We start from the raw sequence: 18,464 nt of genomic DNA on the forward strand, positions 1-18,464 counted from the left end.
TCTCGGCTACGATAGTAAATCCTCATCCAGCTCAAACCCGCTACCGGGTAAACCAATACCCGCATCTGCACGCGAGGTGCAGGGAGTAAAGTGAGTACTCCAACTCAGTGAGTAACAAAGGTAAATAATAACTGAGCAGCAAGAAACCACGTAAAGCAAGCCATCATGCTATATAGGACAGTGTAACCCTTTGAGAAAACAGTGAAACCGTGGAATCTTTAGAAATATCTGGACTCAGTTTAAAATCTCTTTTAAAAATATCTTTTCCAACAGTTAAGAAAATGAATACGAAACAGATAGTGCAAGTCAGCACAAAAGTCAACCCCTTGGGCACAACACTTCATCAACAAATAACACCAGGGTATCAGGTAAGCAGTGCAAGAAGTAGCATAGAAGCCAATGAAATGCGAGTGCTGGAATGTCATGACAAATAATACAAATAGGAACAAATGCATGAGTGCAATGCAATGCATATGACGGTACACTCTAGTACCCACTGCGGCGTACAGCCCGAGCCATCCATATATTTAACGTCGACGGCGCTCACTGGGGGTGTGTACAGACTCCGGAGGGGCTCCTACAACCCAAGCGCAAATAATCAAGCCACCTCGTGGCACCAACCAGGCCCTCGGCCTCAATATCAATACAATACCGCTGCGGCGCGCGGCCCGAGCAATCCATATATCCAGAAATCTTTATAACACTGCTGCGGCACGCAGCCCGATCCATGCTCAGTCCAGAAAAGCACATAAGCCACTTGGGCAATATAAAAATAATAGTTCTCAGCTCAAAACATCAATAAAATATTGTTTGAGTTTTCAAATCTTAGAAAAACGGCTGAGTTTGCAAAACAGTATTAAAACCTTGGACCGAGATCAAATGATATGCAAAGTAATGCGAAAATAGTGATATCAATCCCTGAAGGATTCAAATAATCGGCACGAAGCCCAAATACGGCAATCAGCCCAAATCATGAAAATATCAAATAAGTTTCAGTCAATTACGCGGTAAAATCAACAACCGGGACGGACCAAGTCACAATCCCCCAACGGTGCTCTACCCCACGCTCTCTATCCAGCGTGCAAGTCACCTCAATATAGCACTATGGGTGCAAATTCGGGGTTTCAAACCCTCAGGATATCATTTACGATCATTACTCACCTCGAACCGGTGAAATTTCTAGCTCGCGACGCCTTTGCCCCTCAAATCGGCCTCCACGAGCGTCGAATATCCAATCAATTCCCATCGAAACCCTCTTCAATTTCTCCCAAAAAGCTCTCGAGATGCCCAACAATGGAGGAGAATGGACCAAACTTCGCGGATAAAATAATATAAAAACCCTTTTGCCCAGGTAAATTTTACTCTATGCGAACGCGGTCAACCACCCGCGTTCGCGATGAACAAAAAATCATTGACCAATATTAACTCTTCGCGAACGCGGTGACCAACCCGCGAACGCGAACCTTCAGGAGCCTTAACTACGCGAACGCATCCCCAAGCACGCGAACGCGATGAACAAAAAACTCGGGGCCCAACTTCCTTTTACGCGATCGCGGAAACAACCTCGCGATCGCGATGCTTCGCCTTTCAGAACTACACGAACGCGACCCTATGCCACGCGAACGCGAAGACCAAATTTCCATGCCCTCAAATTCCCTCTACGCGTTCGCGACATCACCCATGCGAACGCGAAGAGCAATTTTCTTCTGCAACATAAATAGCTGAACCTGCAATCTTTAAGTCCAAAAATGGTCCGGTTGGCCATCCGAAACCACCCCGAGGCCCCCGGGACCTCAACCTAAGGTACCAACACATCTTAAAACATTATTCAAACTTGTTCCAATCTTCAAAACACATCACACAACGCTAAAACCATTAAATCACATCGGATTCAAACCTAAGTTTCTTAAAAACTTCCGAAATACGCATTCGATCAAAAACCCAATCAAACGGCGTCCGAATGACCTGAAATTTTGCACACATATCACAAATCACATATCGAAGCTACAACAACTCTAAGAATTCCATTCTGACCCTCGGATCAAAATCTCACCTATCAACCGGAATCCGCCAAAATACTAACTTCGCCAATTCGAGTCTAATTCTACACCGGACCTCCAAAATCAATTCCGATCGCACTCCTAAGTCACAAATCATCCCCCGAAGCTAACCGAATCACCGGAAATCATATTCGAGCTTTATAACTCATAAGTCAACGTCCGGTTGACTTTTCCAACTTAAGCCTTCCTTAAAGAGACTAAGTGTCTCATTTCTTATCAAAGCCAATCCAAATCAACTCTCACACACCACATACCAATAACGAAACGTGAAGAAGCATAAAATGGGGAAAACGGAGCGGTAACTCATGAGACGACGGGTCGGGTCATCACAATTAAGTACACCAGACAACCTACTCACTGACTGAACAAACAATTAAGATACTATAAACCAAATCAAGATATACACCAACTTACTGACCCGTATTAAAATGATAAAAGTTAGACCTACAATACATCAGATATCTAGCCTGAATTTAAGATAACAACTATTTACTAGTAAAGCTTGAACTTAAAACCAACTATTCCTGCGGCTTTAGCCCCACGACTAACTACTTCAACCGTCGGTTGGATAGCTGAAGTACTCCTAACTTTAAAATATTATAGTGTATCCTGAGAGTCTTAACAAAGTGCTAGCTTCCTCTTTTATCAGTATTGAAATACGTAATTAGCACTCCTTTTTGTCTGCTCCTTTCCAAGATCAGTATACCATAGCCATACCTGAAGAAAGCCCTTTAAAAGTTATCTATAAAGAAAAATGCGAAAGAAGAAAAGAAAATTATTACACACATAAGTTTTATATATGTTCATAACTTTATGTCTCAAAACATGACAAGATGATCTCTCTAGCTACAATTATTAAATTTTCAACTCTCAAATCTATCATCTCATAAGCCAGATCCCAAATACAAGTTGCACCTTCATGATTTAGATCAACATCTGGTGATGGAGTTCCATTTGAGTTCATGTTCCCATTAGTTGTCAGATCATGATCCAGCTGTTCAAAGACAATATTATTGTCTCCCCAAAAGTTTTTCAAATTCTCCAGAACCCCGTCTGATATTTGTGTATGGTAGTTTCCAGAGCTCCTTTCTACCTCCATATATTGTTGGAAAATAATCTCCCTTTCTCTACCCAATATACTTTCTTGATGTGGCTTCAATTGTGCCTCATTAATCAAGCTAGAAAAAGTAGTATTGTTGATGGTCAAATTAAGTCTTTGCTGATCATCACGATGGGAACAGATTATCTCATGTTCAATTCTTGAATTCTTGTCAACAAATCCCAAACCTAAACCACTCTGTGGGCAGCTCAAGTTTTGGCATGCGTAAAATACCTCTAGCTCCATGCTCATGACTTGGTGCTCAAAGTTGGACTTCCTCTTCATGTCATTTCTTATCAATGTACTTGAAGATACATCAAAAGCAAGATTATCCTCTTTCTCGTCCTCATCTTCTGAAATCTTGAGGGCCCTTTGTGTAAGCTGGAGAAGGGCTTGTTCTTGGTTAACAACTTTACACCAAGTAGATGTTTCTTTAGCAGTCATCTTGTTTTGCAAGCTCTTGGACTTAATCACCAACCTCCTCATCCTGCCTAAATCAGGAAACATATGTTTGATAACTGCAGCCAATACACTAAGCTTCCATGCATTGTTCAAATCATGGGGCTTCCTATCAGGTGGTGGGCCTTGTTCTTGGGCCAACAATCCTTGGTCACCCCACCACAGTTCCTTCCCTGTGGGCCACCAAGGTGGGCTTAGTCTTCTCTCCAAAGGAAACGTTCGCTGTGGAGGGATACAATGTTGCATCAGGGAAGAAAGTAGTGAGCCCAAAGTGGCGTCTTGCAGTTCTTCAATAAGATGCATATATGAGGAGGAAGGATCCAATATATCATTCTCCTGCTGCAGCACCAATAATTCGGGCAAGCATTCAGCAATTGCAATAGGGGCATTCTTCTCGAACTTCACTTTCTCCTTCCACCAACCTCGCAAGCTATCTGAAGAGCAGTTACTAGCTTCCCCCTCTCTGGCACTATCCCAAATACAAAGCCTTGACCTCCGCACACCTCCATGATTTTTACCATGTACATGAGAATGGAATCTTGAGCTCTGAACGTCTTTTTCGTGCGAGATTATTCTTGCGCCTTTGCCTGTTGTGACTCATCATCAATAATCTCTTTTTTGGTGCTGCTTCGCATAGACTTGAGCTTCTGCAACAACATCTGGTCCTTCCACATGCGCCTCTTGAGATCATCGTAGCTGATAACTTCTTCATTTTCTTCTTCCTCTGGTTCTTCCACTTCACCAATTTGGCTCAAAGGATCCATCATTTCTTCAAACTGCATCATGTTTAATTTGTCATAGAAATAAAAAGAAGAAGGCAACAATGATATAATATATCTATTGAAGAATACAAGTTAGAAAAGAACAATCAAAGTTTAATGTGTATAGCTGTATGGCAACTTGTTTGCCGAGGTCAAGATGATTGGATATCGTCTGAATCTACATAAAAGAACAATCAATGTTTAATTAGGTACATGTGTTTTTTTATATTTATTTCGACTTTATGAGTTACAAACATGTAATGAAACGTATCCCACTTAGTACTTCCTTATAAACAACATTCTTGTTGTATGTTCCTTTTATCCGTTTTGGTTGCTCTGTCATGAGCATGACTCTTGTTATTGATATTGATATCCCTCTTAAAAATGTAACATAAAGTTGACCACATGAGAAAACATGTTACAGTAGATACTATCCAATATTAAGAATTGTCCAGAAAAGTGAAAAATCTTGAACAACAAATCACCTAGTGCACGGTCTTATCAGCAAGTTACATTAGTACCCCAATTGCACTAAGATATGGAGTTTCATCACTAATGAACTCTTCATCATTTTCTTGAGGCCGAAATTGATCTTTATTTATGTCAAGCGATCTCACAACCATGGAGGTACTTAATGGATGTGCTTTATCCACGTAAAATCGCTTTAAAACCTTTTCAGTTTATGTTGATTGATGGACAAAAATTTCATTTGTCACATGCTTAATTTTTAGGTCAAGACAAAATTTTGTCTTACCAAGATCTTTCATTCCAAATTCTTTCTTCAAACATTCTACAGTCTTTAGAAGCTCTTTAGAAGTACCAATAATATTCATATCATCAACATACACAGCTATGATGATAAATTCAGATCCAAACCTCTTAATAAAGACACAAGGACAAATAAGATCATCCTTTTTACCCTTTCTTTGGCAAATACCCGCTAAGGTGATTATACCACATCCGCTCTGATTGCTTCACTCTGTATAATAATTTTTAAAGTTTTGTTGAACAAGTTTTCCTGGAACTTTTAGATGCTTCAGGAACTTTAAATCCTTCAGGGATTGTCATAAAAACTTCATTGTCCAGTGAGCCATATAAATAGCCTGTGACAACGTACATCAATCGCATATCAAGCTTTTCATGAACTACCAGATTTATTAGATAATTGCATTTACCATAGGAAAATATGTCTTCACATAATCAGTGTCAGGCCTTTGCGAAAACACCCTTGTGCTACAAGTCGTACTTTATATCTTACGATTTCACCTTTCTCATTTTATTTTCGCACAAAAGCTCACTTGTACACCACTGGCTTGATACCTTGAGGTCTTCATACTATTGGTCCGCTAATTTCACGTTTTTCAAGTGAAGCCAATTCCATTTGAATTGCATTTTTTTTCATTTTGGCCATCATTTCTCTATCTACAGTCATCGACAGATTTTGGCTCAAGATCCTCATCTTGTTGCATTACTTCAACTGCAATTTTATACGCAAAACTATTATCAACAACAACTACTCCCTCTTTGCATTTGCGAAGATAATGTAGGATTGGGTTGGGTTGCATTTGTGACCATTGTGTCGCTTTTAGGAAGAAGGCTGCCATCGCAGTTGCGACATCTATGTGGGCTATGGAATCGCAAGGGTTCGCAAATGTGAACCCAAGGTCGCATTTCCGACATCTGCAGCTGAACTAAAGGGCTGGATGACGAGATTCTAGTCTCATTTTTATATCTTTGAATCGTAGACTCGATAGGAGGCGATTTTGAGAGGGGATTTCCACATACAATCATTGGGTAAGTAATTTTGATCGATACTCAATTATATTATATGATTATACATGAGATTTAACATCAAATTCATGAGAATCTAAGAGAAATTTTAGGGATTTTTGTCTATGTTTTGGAAAATAAAAATTTGGGATTTGAGAGTCGATTTGGACGCGGATTTGAAAACAAAATACATATATGGACTTGTTGGGTTATGGGTAGTCGAGATTGACCCTTGGATTTGGGTTTTGATCGGGCGGGCCCGAGGTTGACTTTTTTTGTCTTTTGGGGAATTGTATAAAGACCATAGCTTTATGAATTGTAATTGGGTTCTGTTGCATTGTTTGATGATACTAATTCGTTTTTGGTTAAATTTGAACTGTGCAGAGGCAAATTTTAAGGGAAAAGCTATTTTTGAGTGTTGATTTAGCCTAGTAGAGGTATGTTTCTTGTCTAACTTTGTATGTGGGAACAACCCCTTAGGATTGGGTTTGATTGTACTATCTGAACAATGTAGAAGACATGTAAATGGGGTGACAAGTGTGTACACATGCATATATATGTAAAAATCTATCGGTTTAGACTCTTTTGTTACTTATTAGCACTTAATTGAAGTTATTATTATTTGTTCTATCTTTCGTTGTCAAGTTTGGTCTTACATGCCTTACTTGAAGTCGTTATTACATGTTCTAGTTTCATTTGTCAAGGTTACTCTTATATGCATTTATTGGTAGTTTTTGTAACACGCTATTCTCTCCATTCTTGAGTTATTATCATGCATTTGGTCGGATATGCTATTTCTCACTATCTCTTTCATTGTTAAGCTTATGTTATGTACTTGAATTGGAAGTTTCCGTTTCATGGGAATACCTGCATTGTTGAGTTGTTGAAGTTGTAGTTGTGAAAGTTGTCGCGTCCTATTTTCTCGCGAAAATGGGTTTCGACATTGTGAAAACTCTTTTAGATGAGAGATAGAGTGCTAAAAGAAGAAATGTCACCACCTAACGGTTTTTAAGGTACGTTAGGGCACCTATTATGTAGATAACTCTGTTTGACTAGTCAATGCCACCAAAGATCGGGTAAGGACTCAAATTATCTCAAAGAGAAGGTATTAGACACTCTTCGAGGTCCACAACTATGGGTCATGGCCGAACTTAAGACTATGTGAATTACAATTAGGCAGGATGATCAAATAAACAAAGAGAATAAAAAGGTTAAAGAGTTTTATTATAACATGATGAGAAATAAGGATTTCAAGGATGTAATAATAACGGTCTATATTAGATGCCTAAATGTATAAAGAAGGGGGGGGGGGGTCCTAAGTTTTTTAGCCTAAAGGATAACCCCGTGCAACATAAATAATACTTCACAAATTCCTTGAGGTAGGGAGTTACTCATATTATTCAGCGGGCACAAAGTATCATCTCCTGCTACCCTACTACTATGTTAAAGTTGTTTACCTAAAAGCGCTCAAATTCAATTCTAAGTCGTACCCTATGTGCGCACTACCCGTCCCATGCCTAAGGTCCAAGAGGCATTTTGATGAGAAAGAAATATTCTAAGGCAAGGTTGATGTGGTGGGTGCTTCTCTTGCAAGAGTTTAATCTTGAGACAAAAAATTGTCGTGTTTTTTTTTGTTACTGCTTAATCCCGTGATCAACACGGGCCCAAGCGCTAGCGAACACTCCCTCCATTTTAATATATGTACACTTATGTGATTGTGTACGGAGTTTAAGAAAAAAGATAAGACTTTTGAACTTGTAATGTAAAATGAGGCATACATCTTTTGTGGCTATAAATCACTGCATAAAGATAAATTATTTTCAAATATGGAAATGGATCATTCTTTTTGGCACGACCTATAAAGAAAACAGGTTTACATAAATTAAAACGGAGAGAACAACTAATTTTAGTTACTATTGAAATGACATTGAAGTACTAAACAATTTTTTCAATTGTTGCAATGACGCAGAGCAATTTCAAAAGTTAAATAATTCACACTTTTTCCTATCGTAGGAGTAATTCTTATTTTTTTGCCTCCATTTGACCTGAGAATAAATAAGAAATTTGAAGCAAAAGCAAAGGCAGTTAGACCGATATATGTTGACGCTTTCAGAGATTTGGAGCTAATGTTTAATTATGCTTTTAATTAACAATTGCTTTTGTCATATAATAATAGGCTGCTATTAACTCTATTGTATTTTGCTACTGTATTCAGTTAACCTTAATAATTCTTCTCCGAAAAGGCCGCTGTTGTTATAAAGATATCATCTTCTATATATGATGACTGCTCAATAGGGGAGTCTGACTGTCTGGGTATGAATAATTTGTGCATTGGCAAGGATGGGTGTCCAAACTCCAAAAGGCGATGTGCCTTAATAGTTCTTTATGTATTTTAATTGCGATATTATGTTATATCGTTTGTGAAATTATGTATCCACGGTACTGCAGGCAGTTAATCATTATAGTAGCCAAAGAGGGATTAAAGTCAAGAAAACTGCAAAAAAGTAAAAAGCAAACGACGCATAAGTTTTGGAAGGAGTTATATATATATGGTGAATATATAGCTAGAATTCAGATATGAGCTCTTGATCTAAACCCATGTCTTTTACTGAAGCATGTATATATTAAGTAGGTATATTCTGTTGTCAGGGTATTAATCTGCATTATATTGTTTGGAGGATTTTGAACCGAAATAAATAGACTAATTAATTTAAATGACGTCAATTGTGGCTTAGAACATTCAAGACATCTCTCCCTTTTGTATTCTCCACAAGACACTACCAAATGGTATGGCTATCCAAGTCTTTTTTCAATTACTGGCGAGTCTTCCCGGGTTGCAAATTATAACCACGAGCTACCTCGTCGCTTCCTGACATAAATACTTGGGAAAAAAAAAGATAAAATGCCCCAAAATTTTGTATCATTGGATATTGATTTGCAAAATTGACGCTTGACACTTCACATCAATGTGCAATCTAATCTATTTCCCAAATAACAACCTCATCAGGACAACTCTTAAATTCTAGATGAGCATGAATTGGGACCTTTTGTTATAGGTCTTGCAGTTAAGGGTCTTATGTGACACAATATGGAAGTTAAGACTTGATGTTTCCTGCCGTCATTGCATTTGCTACAATTCTAAATGATTTTCACATATATTCATATGTAAAATAAGAATATCCCTTGCAAAAAATCATAAAAGTGGTACGACTTTTTCTTACCATCTTGTTTCAATAAGTTTAGGCATCACAATTGAAGGTAGTATAATTAGAGTATTAAACTACACACAAGAAAAAATCTGAAAATAATTTCAACACCAAGTTGCCATTTGCATACCTACCGATCTAGCTTTTCCCATAAATATGTCATATTGCAATACAATCTCGAGCAAACAAAAAACCTGCATAGCCACAATGTCACAGCAAGGAAAACTGTTACTGAAAGAAGAATATAGGTTCTATAAGGAATTTATTTCCTCAAAAGTAAAATATAGCAAACAAAAAACCTGCATAGCCACAATGTCACAGCAAGGAAAACTGTTACTGAAAGAAGAATATAGGTTCTATAAGGAATTTATTTCCTCAAAAGTAAAATATAATAAAAATACTTATTGAAACTCCATTTACCCACATGACATATGTATCTTCTGACATTAAGACATGACATTATATTTTATCATCCCCTCAAAAATATACTACATGAAAGGACACAACAGATTAAAAGATGTCATTTTAGTTGCACCATAAGCCTATAATAGCCATATAGCCAATGTCCTCAGGGTAAGTTTCTTTCACCCACTTCCAGAAAATACCTTTTTTCTGACTACAAATTCCGACTACAAAATGTCAGTCGCAATTTTTCAACTACTGTAGTCGGAAATCTCATATTTATTTTTTAATTTATTTTTCAAAATTATTCCGAATATTTTTTCGACTAATATAATTAAAAAGTTTCGCGGGTAATTGCGCGCGTAAAAGTTTCCGACTACCGTAGTCGAAACATTAGATAATAAAGTCAAGACCACTTTTGGCCAAGAATTTTTTAATTAAAAAAATTAAATAATATATAGTTTCCGACTACAGTAGTCGGAAATGTTAACTTATTTTCCGCTAACCCTTATATTCTAATTCTTTTTTCCCACAATTTCTCAATTGCTCTGTCGTCTCTTTCTCTGTATCTCCGCCTCTCTCTCAACCGCGCCGGTCAAAATCGGCGTTGGGGACTTCATCAGGTACGCGATCTCTCTCTCTTTCCCGTCTAATCTTCGGCCAAGACTAGGGTTTGAGGCTGGAATTGTTGGCTAGTTTGAGGCTTGTCCTTGTTTGTGTGCTCTATTTGATTTTTTGTTTGTATTGGGGTAGAGTGAGGGCTGTGATGATGCTTATGAATCTTTCTATTTTTGGGCTGATCTTTGAGCATTGAGATGACCCGACCCGTATCTTGGTGTGACAACCCGGTATGGCTGTGATTGAGTACTCCTCTCTCTCGTGCAACCGGTGTTTTGCAGCCATGGCATGGCTGTCTTCTCTTTTGCCTTTTCATTATACGAGTCTGAGCCTCAATTTGCTGGATAACATTAGTAGGCGTTTGGACAATATTGAGTTGAAATTGAGAAATTCTCTTAAAAGCAGACTTGTGAGGTCTCTTTGGTTAAAAGCTCTCATCTAAATTAATTTATGTTTATCAATGGATGTTGCTATTACAATTATGTGGGATTTTTCTATCTTAATTTGTTTAAAGCTTTTTATTCCATGGGTTCTGATATGGGTTTGCTAAGAATATTGGTTGCCTTTGATATGTGTTTTGTGTATGAAATACTTTTTCCCTAGGCTTGTATCTATTTGTTTCATTCTACACTGTTTTGTGTAATTCTGTTCCCAAGTCCCCTCCCTTATTACCTGCTGATAATAATTCACGAGAGAGTATATACTTAATCTTTTTATTTTTCCAGTTCTAATTTAGTTATTTCATCGGTGAAGACGGTGTGCTCGTCTCTGCCTTGCTTTATGACAAATTGAAACTTTTTGTAACTGGAAGTGGAATTAGAATTAAAAAACGTAATGTTGTTAAATTTTGCCAAATGCCAATTCCTATTATCTTCTTTCTGTTTTTCATTATCTCCCATAATTGCAAGCTTCAATTTTATTATTGTTATCCATGGTGTAGTGGTAGACATTTCAGATATAGATTGTATAAGATTGTAACATTTTGATGCTCTACTTTTTCTACCCATGTTCAGCATTCTTCGATGCGCGCATCTCTTTCATGTTGTTATATTTGTTGCATTTTAGTACTTTATACGTATATATTCATATATCATGTCGAATATACACGGGTGGTAGCATTGTAGGGCCGGGTCAACAGAACTTTCCTTCTAACACTTCAAACCACTTCCATTTCAAGAAAATATCAAATAAATATATAGAGTAAGAAGTTGAAACAATATTGAGAGTGTTCAATAGAAATGAATTTTAGAATAAAAAAGGTCGGGGCATAAAGCTCTAGAAAAAGCGTAGACTTTGTATCTTTGCAAGAGACTGTGAATATTACCTATATATTTATTTGGTGTCACTTTTTTTTCTACGTTCACTCATACAAGTCATCTTGATTTTGTAGAAGACTAAAGAGTACAAAGGTTGATAACTGAAGGAAGGTTGGCACTACCGGCCTATCATCCATTTCGACTTTTGTTTTTTAGTTTCGTCCTTGCTGCGACAGGTATATCTATATATCTTTTTTTAAAATATATATTTATGAAAATAATATCTTTATATAAATCATAGGACTTGCCTCATTCTTCATGTTACCTTGTTTGCCAATAACTAAATGGTTGGGTCATTTGTGTAAATTTGAAATTTTAGTTTCACTTTGATGCTAGGAGTTAACTATTAATTTATATTTACATGTTATTCATTTCACTTTAAGTTTGAATGAAATAATAAAATAATACTATGTAATCATTAAAGTATTTAGCATAGTACTAAGTGCACTTTCTCCGGATATTATTGTTGTTGCAAATTTAACTAGTCAATTGGACATGTGAGACTTCTCTTTTTGAATTTTTATTCCGCTATAAACTAGTAGATATGCTTTTGAATGTAATCAATCTAATTTTTGTTGTGAAAATTTATATTTATAGAGTCATTCATAGTTAAAATGTTGAAGGTATTACAATTATTCAAAGTAGGAACCTTTAGAAGAATATCTAAATAGTTTTTTTTGTTGATATAGATGGAATTTGAACATCGTAGATGGATGTATAATAGGACTCATCCTAATCGTGCGGGATTGAGGGAGGAATTTATAGAAGGAGTTGTAGGGTTTATTGCTAAGGCGAAATCGCTAAATGATTTCTATTGAAGGGCAATTAGGTGCCCTTGTATTAAATGCAAGTGTGTCAAGTTATTGAACCAGATGTAGTTAACTTCATCTTTACAAGAATGAATTTATAGAAAATTATTATGTGTGGACTGTTCATGGAGAGAATCATGATTTTCATAATTCTTTTGGTGGTGAGGGTAGTCCCAGAGTAGAGAATAATTTTGGAAATTCTCGATTCAATGAAATGATGAGAGATGCTTTTGAGATGTCTCCAGGGACTCAATCCGAACCAAATGATGAGGCTAAGCGCTTTTATGAACAACTAGAGGAAGCTAGTCGTCCATGTATGAAGGCTCAATGCATTCCAAGTTGTCTGTTGCAGTTAGACTAACTAATTATCAAATCCGATAGTTCTATTTCTCAAGCGGGCATGAATTCTATCATTGGGCTTATGAATGAACTAAATCCGAATAAAATTGACTTACCCAAAGATTTCTATACTGCAAAGAAATTGGTGTCCAAGTTAGGACTTTCATCAGAGAGGATTGACTTTGTGAGAAAGGATGCATGTTATTTTATAAGGATGATGCAGCATTAGAAAATTGTAAGTTTGTAACCAACCTCTGTTATAATGAGGTTACAAATGCTAATAAGAAGAAGGTTCCTGTGAAGGCGATGCATTACTTACCCCTTATACCAAGGTTAAAGAGGTTGTACGCATCAATGAGCTCCGCTCCTCATATGAGATGGCACTATGAACATAGAAGGCCAACCGGTGTTCTATGTGACCCGTCAGATGGAGAAGCATGGAAGCATTTTGTTAGGATGTTCCCAGACTTTGCAAGTGAACCAAGAAATATTAGGTTGGGATTATGTGCTGATGGATTCACTCCATTTGCAGTCTTCGCCGCACCATATTCATGTTGGCCAGTGTTTGTTACGCCGTATAATCTTCCTCCAGAATTTTGTATGACAAGTCCATATTTGTTCCTAATTTGCATTATTCCAGGTCCACGCAATCCAAAAAGTTTGATTGATGTATACATGCAGCCGTTGATTCATGAGTTAAAGTTATTGTGGCATCAAGGTGTGGAAACCTATGATATATCAACTAAACAGAACTTCAGATTGCGTGCCGCTTTAATGTGGACTATAAATGATTTTCCTGCTTATGGAATGCTATCCGGGTGGTCTACTGCTGGAAAGTTAGCCTGCCCGACTTGCATGGAAGACACAAAAGCGTTCACTTTGAAACATGGAGGTAAGAACACATGGTTTGACTGTCACCGTCGTTTCTTGCCAATGGATCATGAATTTAGGAGAAACACTAGTGCATTTATGAAGAATCAAACTGATTATGAAGAGCCACCTTCAGTCTTGTCGCCAGAAGAAATTTGGAATAGAGTTAGGGATCTACCTAAGGTAACAGAGTCTCCATTGCCTAATAAGATACCTGGTTATGGTGTTACCCATAACTGGACTAAACAAAGCATATTTTGGGAGTTACCTTATTGGAAGCATAATCTTCTAAGGCACAATCTTGACGTCATGCATATTGAGAAGAACTTTTTTGATAATTTGTTTAATACTGTGATGGATGTCAATAACAAGACAAAAGATAACTTGAAGGCCAGGATGGACTTGAAGGAATATTGTAGGCGAAGTGAGTTGTACCTTACATACTTGAACAACAAGATTCAGAAGCCCAAGGCTAGTTACACATTCACTTTGGACGAGAGAAGAGAGATTTGTCAGTGGGTTAAGAATTTGAGTATGCCGGATGGATACGCGTCAAACATATCTAGGTGTGTTGACATGAAAGAAGGGAAGTTGATGTCAATGAAAAGCCATGATTGTCACATTTTCATGGAATCATTGATGCCTATTGCGTTCAATGCCTTGCCTGATAGAATATGGAAGCCTATCACAGAGATAAGCTTACTTTTTAAGGAGTTGTGTTCTAGCACATTGAGGGTGGAGAATCTAACTTACATGGAGAGTAATATTCGCCTAACTTTAAATAAGTTGGCAAAATTTTTTCCTCTTGGTTTCTTCGATGTAATGGAGCATCTTCCAATTCACCTTGCGCAAGAGGCACGACTTGGAGGGCCAATTCAGTATAGATGGATGTATCCCTTTGAGAGGTAATAAATAATTTTTAATTATTTGCCCTTTATTTATATTAATTAAATATTGTTCCGACTAAGAAATCGTAATATGCAGGATTATTGGCAAATGTAAGCGGACCGTGAAAAAAATAGATCGAGAATTGAGGGATCGATATGTGAGGCATATCTGGCTAAAGAAACTTCTTATTTTTGTTCATATTATTTTGAACATGATGTGCCATGTTTGAGAAATAGACCCAATCGACATGACGATGGAGGAAGTAATGATCCTTCAGCACCACCATTTTCCATATTCAATCAACCAGGAAAAGGAGGTCCAAAAAGTATTTCAAAGCGAATCTTGACTGAGAAGGAACTACAATCAGCTACAACACATGTACTATTGAATTGCCCCGAGGTCCAACCTTATTATAGGTAAATATATATATTTATATTACCAAGTTCCATACAAGATTTATCCTTGTTTTAACTAATGAATATTATAATTATGTCGGACAGTTACTTTGTGGGTACAAATGGGCAGAATGCTGTTTATCCTAGGTTTTCAAAGTGGTTTAGAGAATTTGTAAGTGTTACTTAATATAATAAATAGTTTTTGTTAGTTGCAAATCAATTACATGTATTTTAAAATTCTAAATTTTCTCTAATTCTATATAGGTTCATAATCCAGCTAATGGCATACGTGATCAATTTCTGCATGATATAGCTTGGGGACCTGATCCTAGAGTTAGAAAGATGTATAGGTATTGTGTTAATGGGTACAAGTTCCATACAGAAGAATGGTCTAAGGGCAAGAAAACCAATAAAAGTGGGGTGTGGGTGAAAGGTGAGGGGGATGTTGATTATTATGGTGTGATTCAAGAGATTTTAGAACTGGAGTACAGTGTTGGTTGGCCAAAGAAAAAGTTGGTACTCTTTCGGTGCAAGTGGTATGATCCAGCACCAAATAGAGGTACGAAGGTGCACCCCCAGTACAAAATAGTTGAAATTAAGCACACGAGGGATTATTCATTCTATGATCCATTTATCGTTTCACAAAATATAAAACAAGTGTATTACACTCCTTATCCTTTGTGCAAGAATAAGTCCTCATGGAGGGCAGTTATTAAAAAAAAACCGTGGGTAGAGTGGAAGTCGAGAATGTTTTGGACTTACCAAAATGACATTTCAACTGTTGAAGCATTGGTAGATGATGGATTAGCAGGTGAATTACACCATAGCGAAGGCATCTATGAAGAATTTGATATTTCTATCCTTGGATCAAATTTAAATGATGATGGGGAAGGAACATCCAGGGAAAATTAGGAGGAAGACCCAGCCATTGAATATGAAACAAGCGATAAGGAAGAATTCCCTGATGGAAATGAAACAAGCGATGGAGAAGAATTTCTTGATGACAATGGAACAAGTGATGAGGAAGAATCTAATAATGAATATGAATCAAGTGAAGATGATTGACTTGTTGGGTTTTTATTCTCTTTAAATTTTATATTTTTCCTTAGTTATCTAATATGTTGAAGAATTATTTTATGTTTTTAGTATGTCGTTAGGTTTTATGTTATTCTTTAATCATTTAATTTGTTGAAAATTACTTTATGTGTTTGTTAATTCTTTAATTTTTATATTTTTCCTTAATCATCTAATTTGTTGAGAAATTACTTTATGTTTTTATTATTCTTTAGGATTTTTATGCTTTTTTCTTAATCTTCTAATATGTTGAAGATTTTATCTCTTTATGTTTTTATATTTTTTCCTAATCATCTAATTCTTTATGTTTTTGTATTATTTCTTATACATCTAATATGTTGAATATTTGCTTTATGTTTTTTTACTATGGTTATATTACGTAGATGGCATCTGGGGGTAGCGATGTCGACGCCGTAAGGGTACGGGGACTCAATTACAATCTCCAACTGCAGGTCACCCTCCTCCACATATGGGGCATCCTCCTGCTTTTCCTCCTCAGTCATCTTCGTTGCCACCTGCATTTTTTATGCCCCCACCTGGGCCTGTCCACATTTCTGTATCTTCAGTTGGCCCGAACTCTGGCTCTAACCTTAATTTTATTCCCACACCAAATGTAACTTCTTCTCCCGGTTTTCATATTAGTCAACAAGGTAGCTCCTCAGCACTGCCTACTTCATCGACTCTAGCTGCATCTCCGGCATCAAGCACACCTAGCGTATCTATGTTAAATATTGGAGTCTCTGGCACATCAACAACACCGTCCATTGGTAGTGCTACACCAGCAGCTTCTCGGGGTCGACGTGGTAAAGTGACTCTACAATATGATGCATATAGTAGGCTGATTATCGTTCCGGATGAGAAAGATGGGTAAGTAATCCTTATGTTTATTTTTATTCTGTTGAATATACAATTTACATATGTTAATTTTAATGCAGGTTTTTCCCTTCATTTGCTGCCGCGCATATGGTTATAGAGTCTATGAAGCCATTTTACGATGATGCTTGGGGTAGATGGAAAGACATTCCATATGATATCAGAGATAAAATGTGGAATCTGTTTAGGGTACGTATAAATCTTATTTTTAAATTATATATCAAATATCCAATTTCACTCTACTTTATTTAATTATTTTCCAGACTTTGTGTGTGTGGGAGCAAAGATATGACAATGAAATAAAATATGTCTACGAGAAGAAAGCAAAAAAATTGATTCCAAGTTCATTGTATGAAGCTCGAGACAAGAATAAGAAGCCTGGTTGGATAAGAGAAGATGTGTGGATAAAATTTTTAGCAATATGGGATAGTGTTGAATTTAAGGAGAAGAGCGAACGAGCAAAGGCAGCCCGAGCCTCTCAAAAGGGTGGCTCATTGCACACCGGGGGATCTATGAGTTTTGCTGCGCATCGACAGAGATTGGTAATGTTCACTAGAGACCTTAATTTCTCACTTACTTTTCCTATGTCATCCTCTTCTCAACTCTTCTTTATAAATTAATGTCTCACTTAGTTTTGTTGGTGAACAACTCGAGATCAATAAAAATAGTAACTATCATGAAAGCCATAATTTTAATTGTAATAACTTGCTGAGATTATGGATGTTTTTACTGTTCTCTGATTGCAAGATACACTTCCTCTCTGCTCCTGTATTGGCTTAAGTTTAATGCCACTGGTTTGTTTTCGGGAGTTATAAGGTGATCATTTATTCTGTATAGCATGCTTTCCTTGGGATCATTATTGCAACTGCAGATGAATACCTGAATTTGAAGTGAACAGCCTTGATATTATATGACCTTCCATAATATCTTAGGATTTCTCAATTGCTAGCATATCGTTGAAATCTTAGAAAGCTAAAGATGATTGGCTTTCTTATAGATCAACATTCCAAACAAATACCATGAAGTTCTTCTCAAACTTGTGCGCGACTTTAGTAGTCAGCCTGCAAGTGTACAAGATTCTCTTAGAAATTTGTTTACTTGCTCCTTATGATAAGTCTTCATTTGGTGGCCTTCAGTATGCCTCTCCCCAAATTGAATGTGGGATACTCTTGATTAGCACTTAATATATTATTCTTCTTTGATTATTGGTTATCTGAGGCTAAGCTGAGTGGCCCTGCTTGTGTCTCGGATGTCTTAGTTCAGTTGTAGCCATTTTCTTTTGCATTCACAATCTGTCAATGTTTGTGTTTTGGACTTTGGTGGACTATGGAAGTGTAAATTGACAACTCAAAAACCTAATTAAAATCACTGTTGTCTTATATAGACTCTTTGGAAAATTTCACATTTGATTTTACCTTTGTTATATCAGGTAATATATTTTAATGTTAATTACTAATTTCACTTTTATACTAAGTTGAATTACAGTACAACATCCCTTTGTTTAAAGCTTAGATGTTCGTGTCCT

The 18,464-nt window shown here is 36.8% G+C and overlaps 1 protein-coding gene and 1 pseudogene across 1 annotated transcript; one reads left to right on the forward strand and one right to left on the reverse strand.

Moving 5' to 3' along the window:
• Positions 1-2,871: 2,871 nt before the first annotated feature.
• On the reverse strand, positions 2,872-4,577 carry LOC109244317 (annotated as a pseudogene).
• An 11,958-nt stretch (positions 4,578-16,535) lies between these two features.
• LOC109244318 lies at positions 16,536-17,719 on the forward strand. The gene is made up of 4 exons (XM_019411380.1): positions 16,536-16,933; positions 17,002-17,128; positions 17,203-17,481; positions 17,687-17,719. The coding sequence occupies exons 1-4, from the start codon at positions 16,536-16,538 to the stop codon at positions 17,717-17,719; spliced, it is 837 nt and encodes a 278-aa protein (XP_019266925.1).
• Positions 17,720-18,464: the final 745 nt, after the last annotated feature.

Source organism: Nicotiana attenuata, unplaced genomic scaffold, assembly GCF_001879085.1.
Source record: "Nicotiana attenuata strain UT unplaced genomic scaffold, NIATTr2, whole genome shotgun sequence".
Classification (NCBI taxonomy): Eukaryota; Viridiplantae; Streptophyta; class Magnoliopsida; order Solanales; family Solanaceae; genus Nicotiana; species Nicotiana attenuata.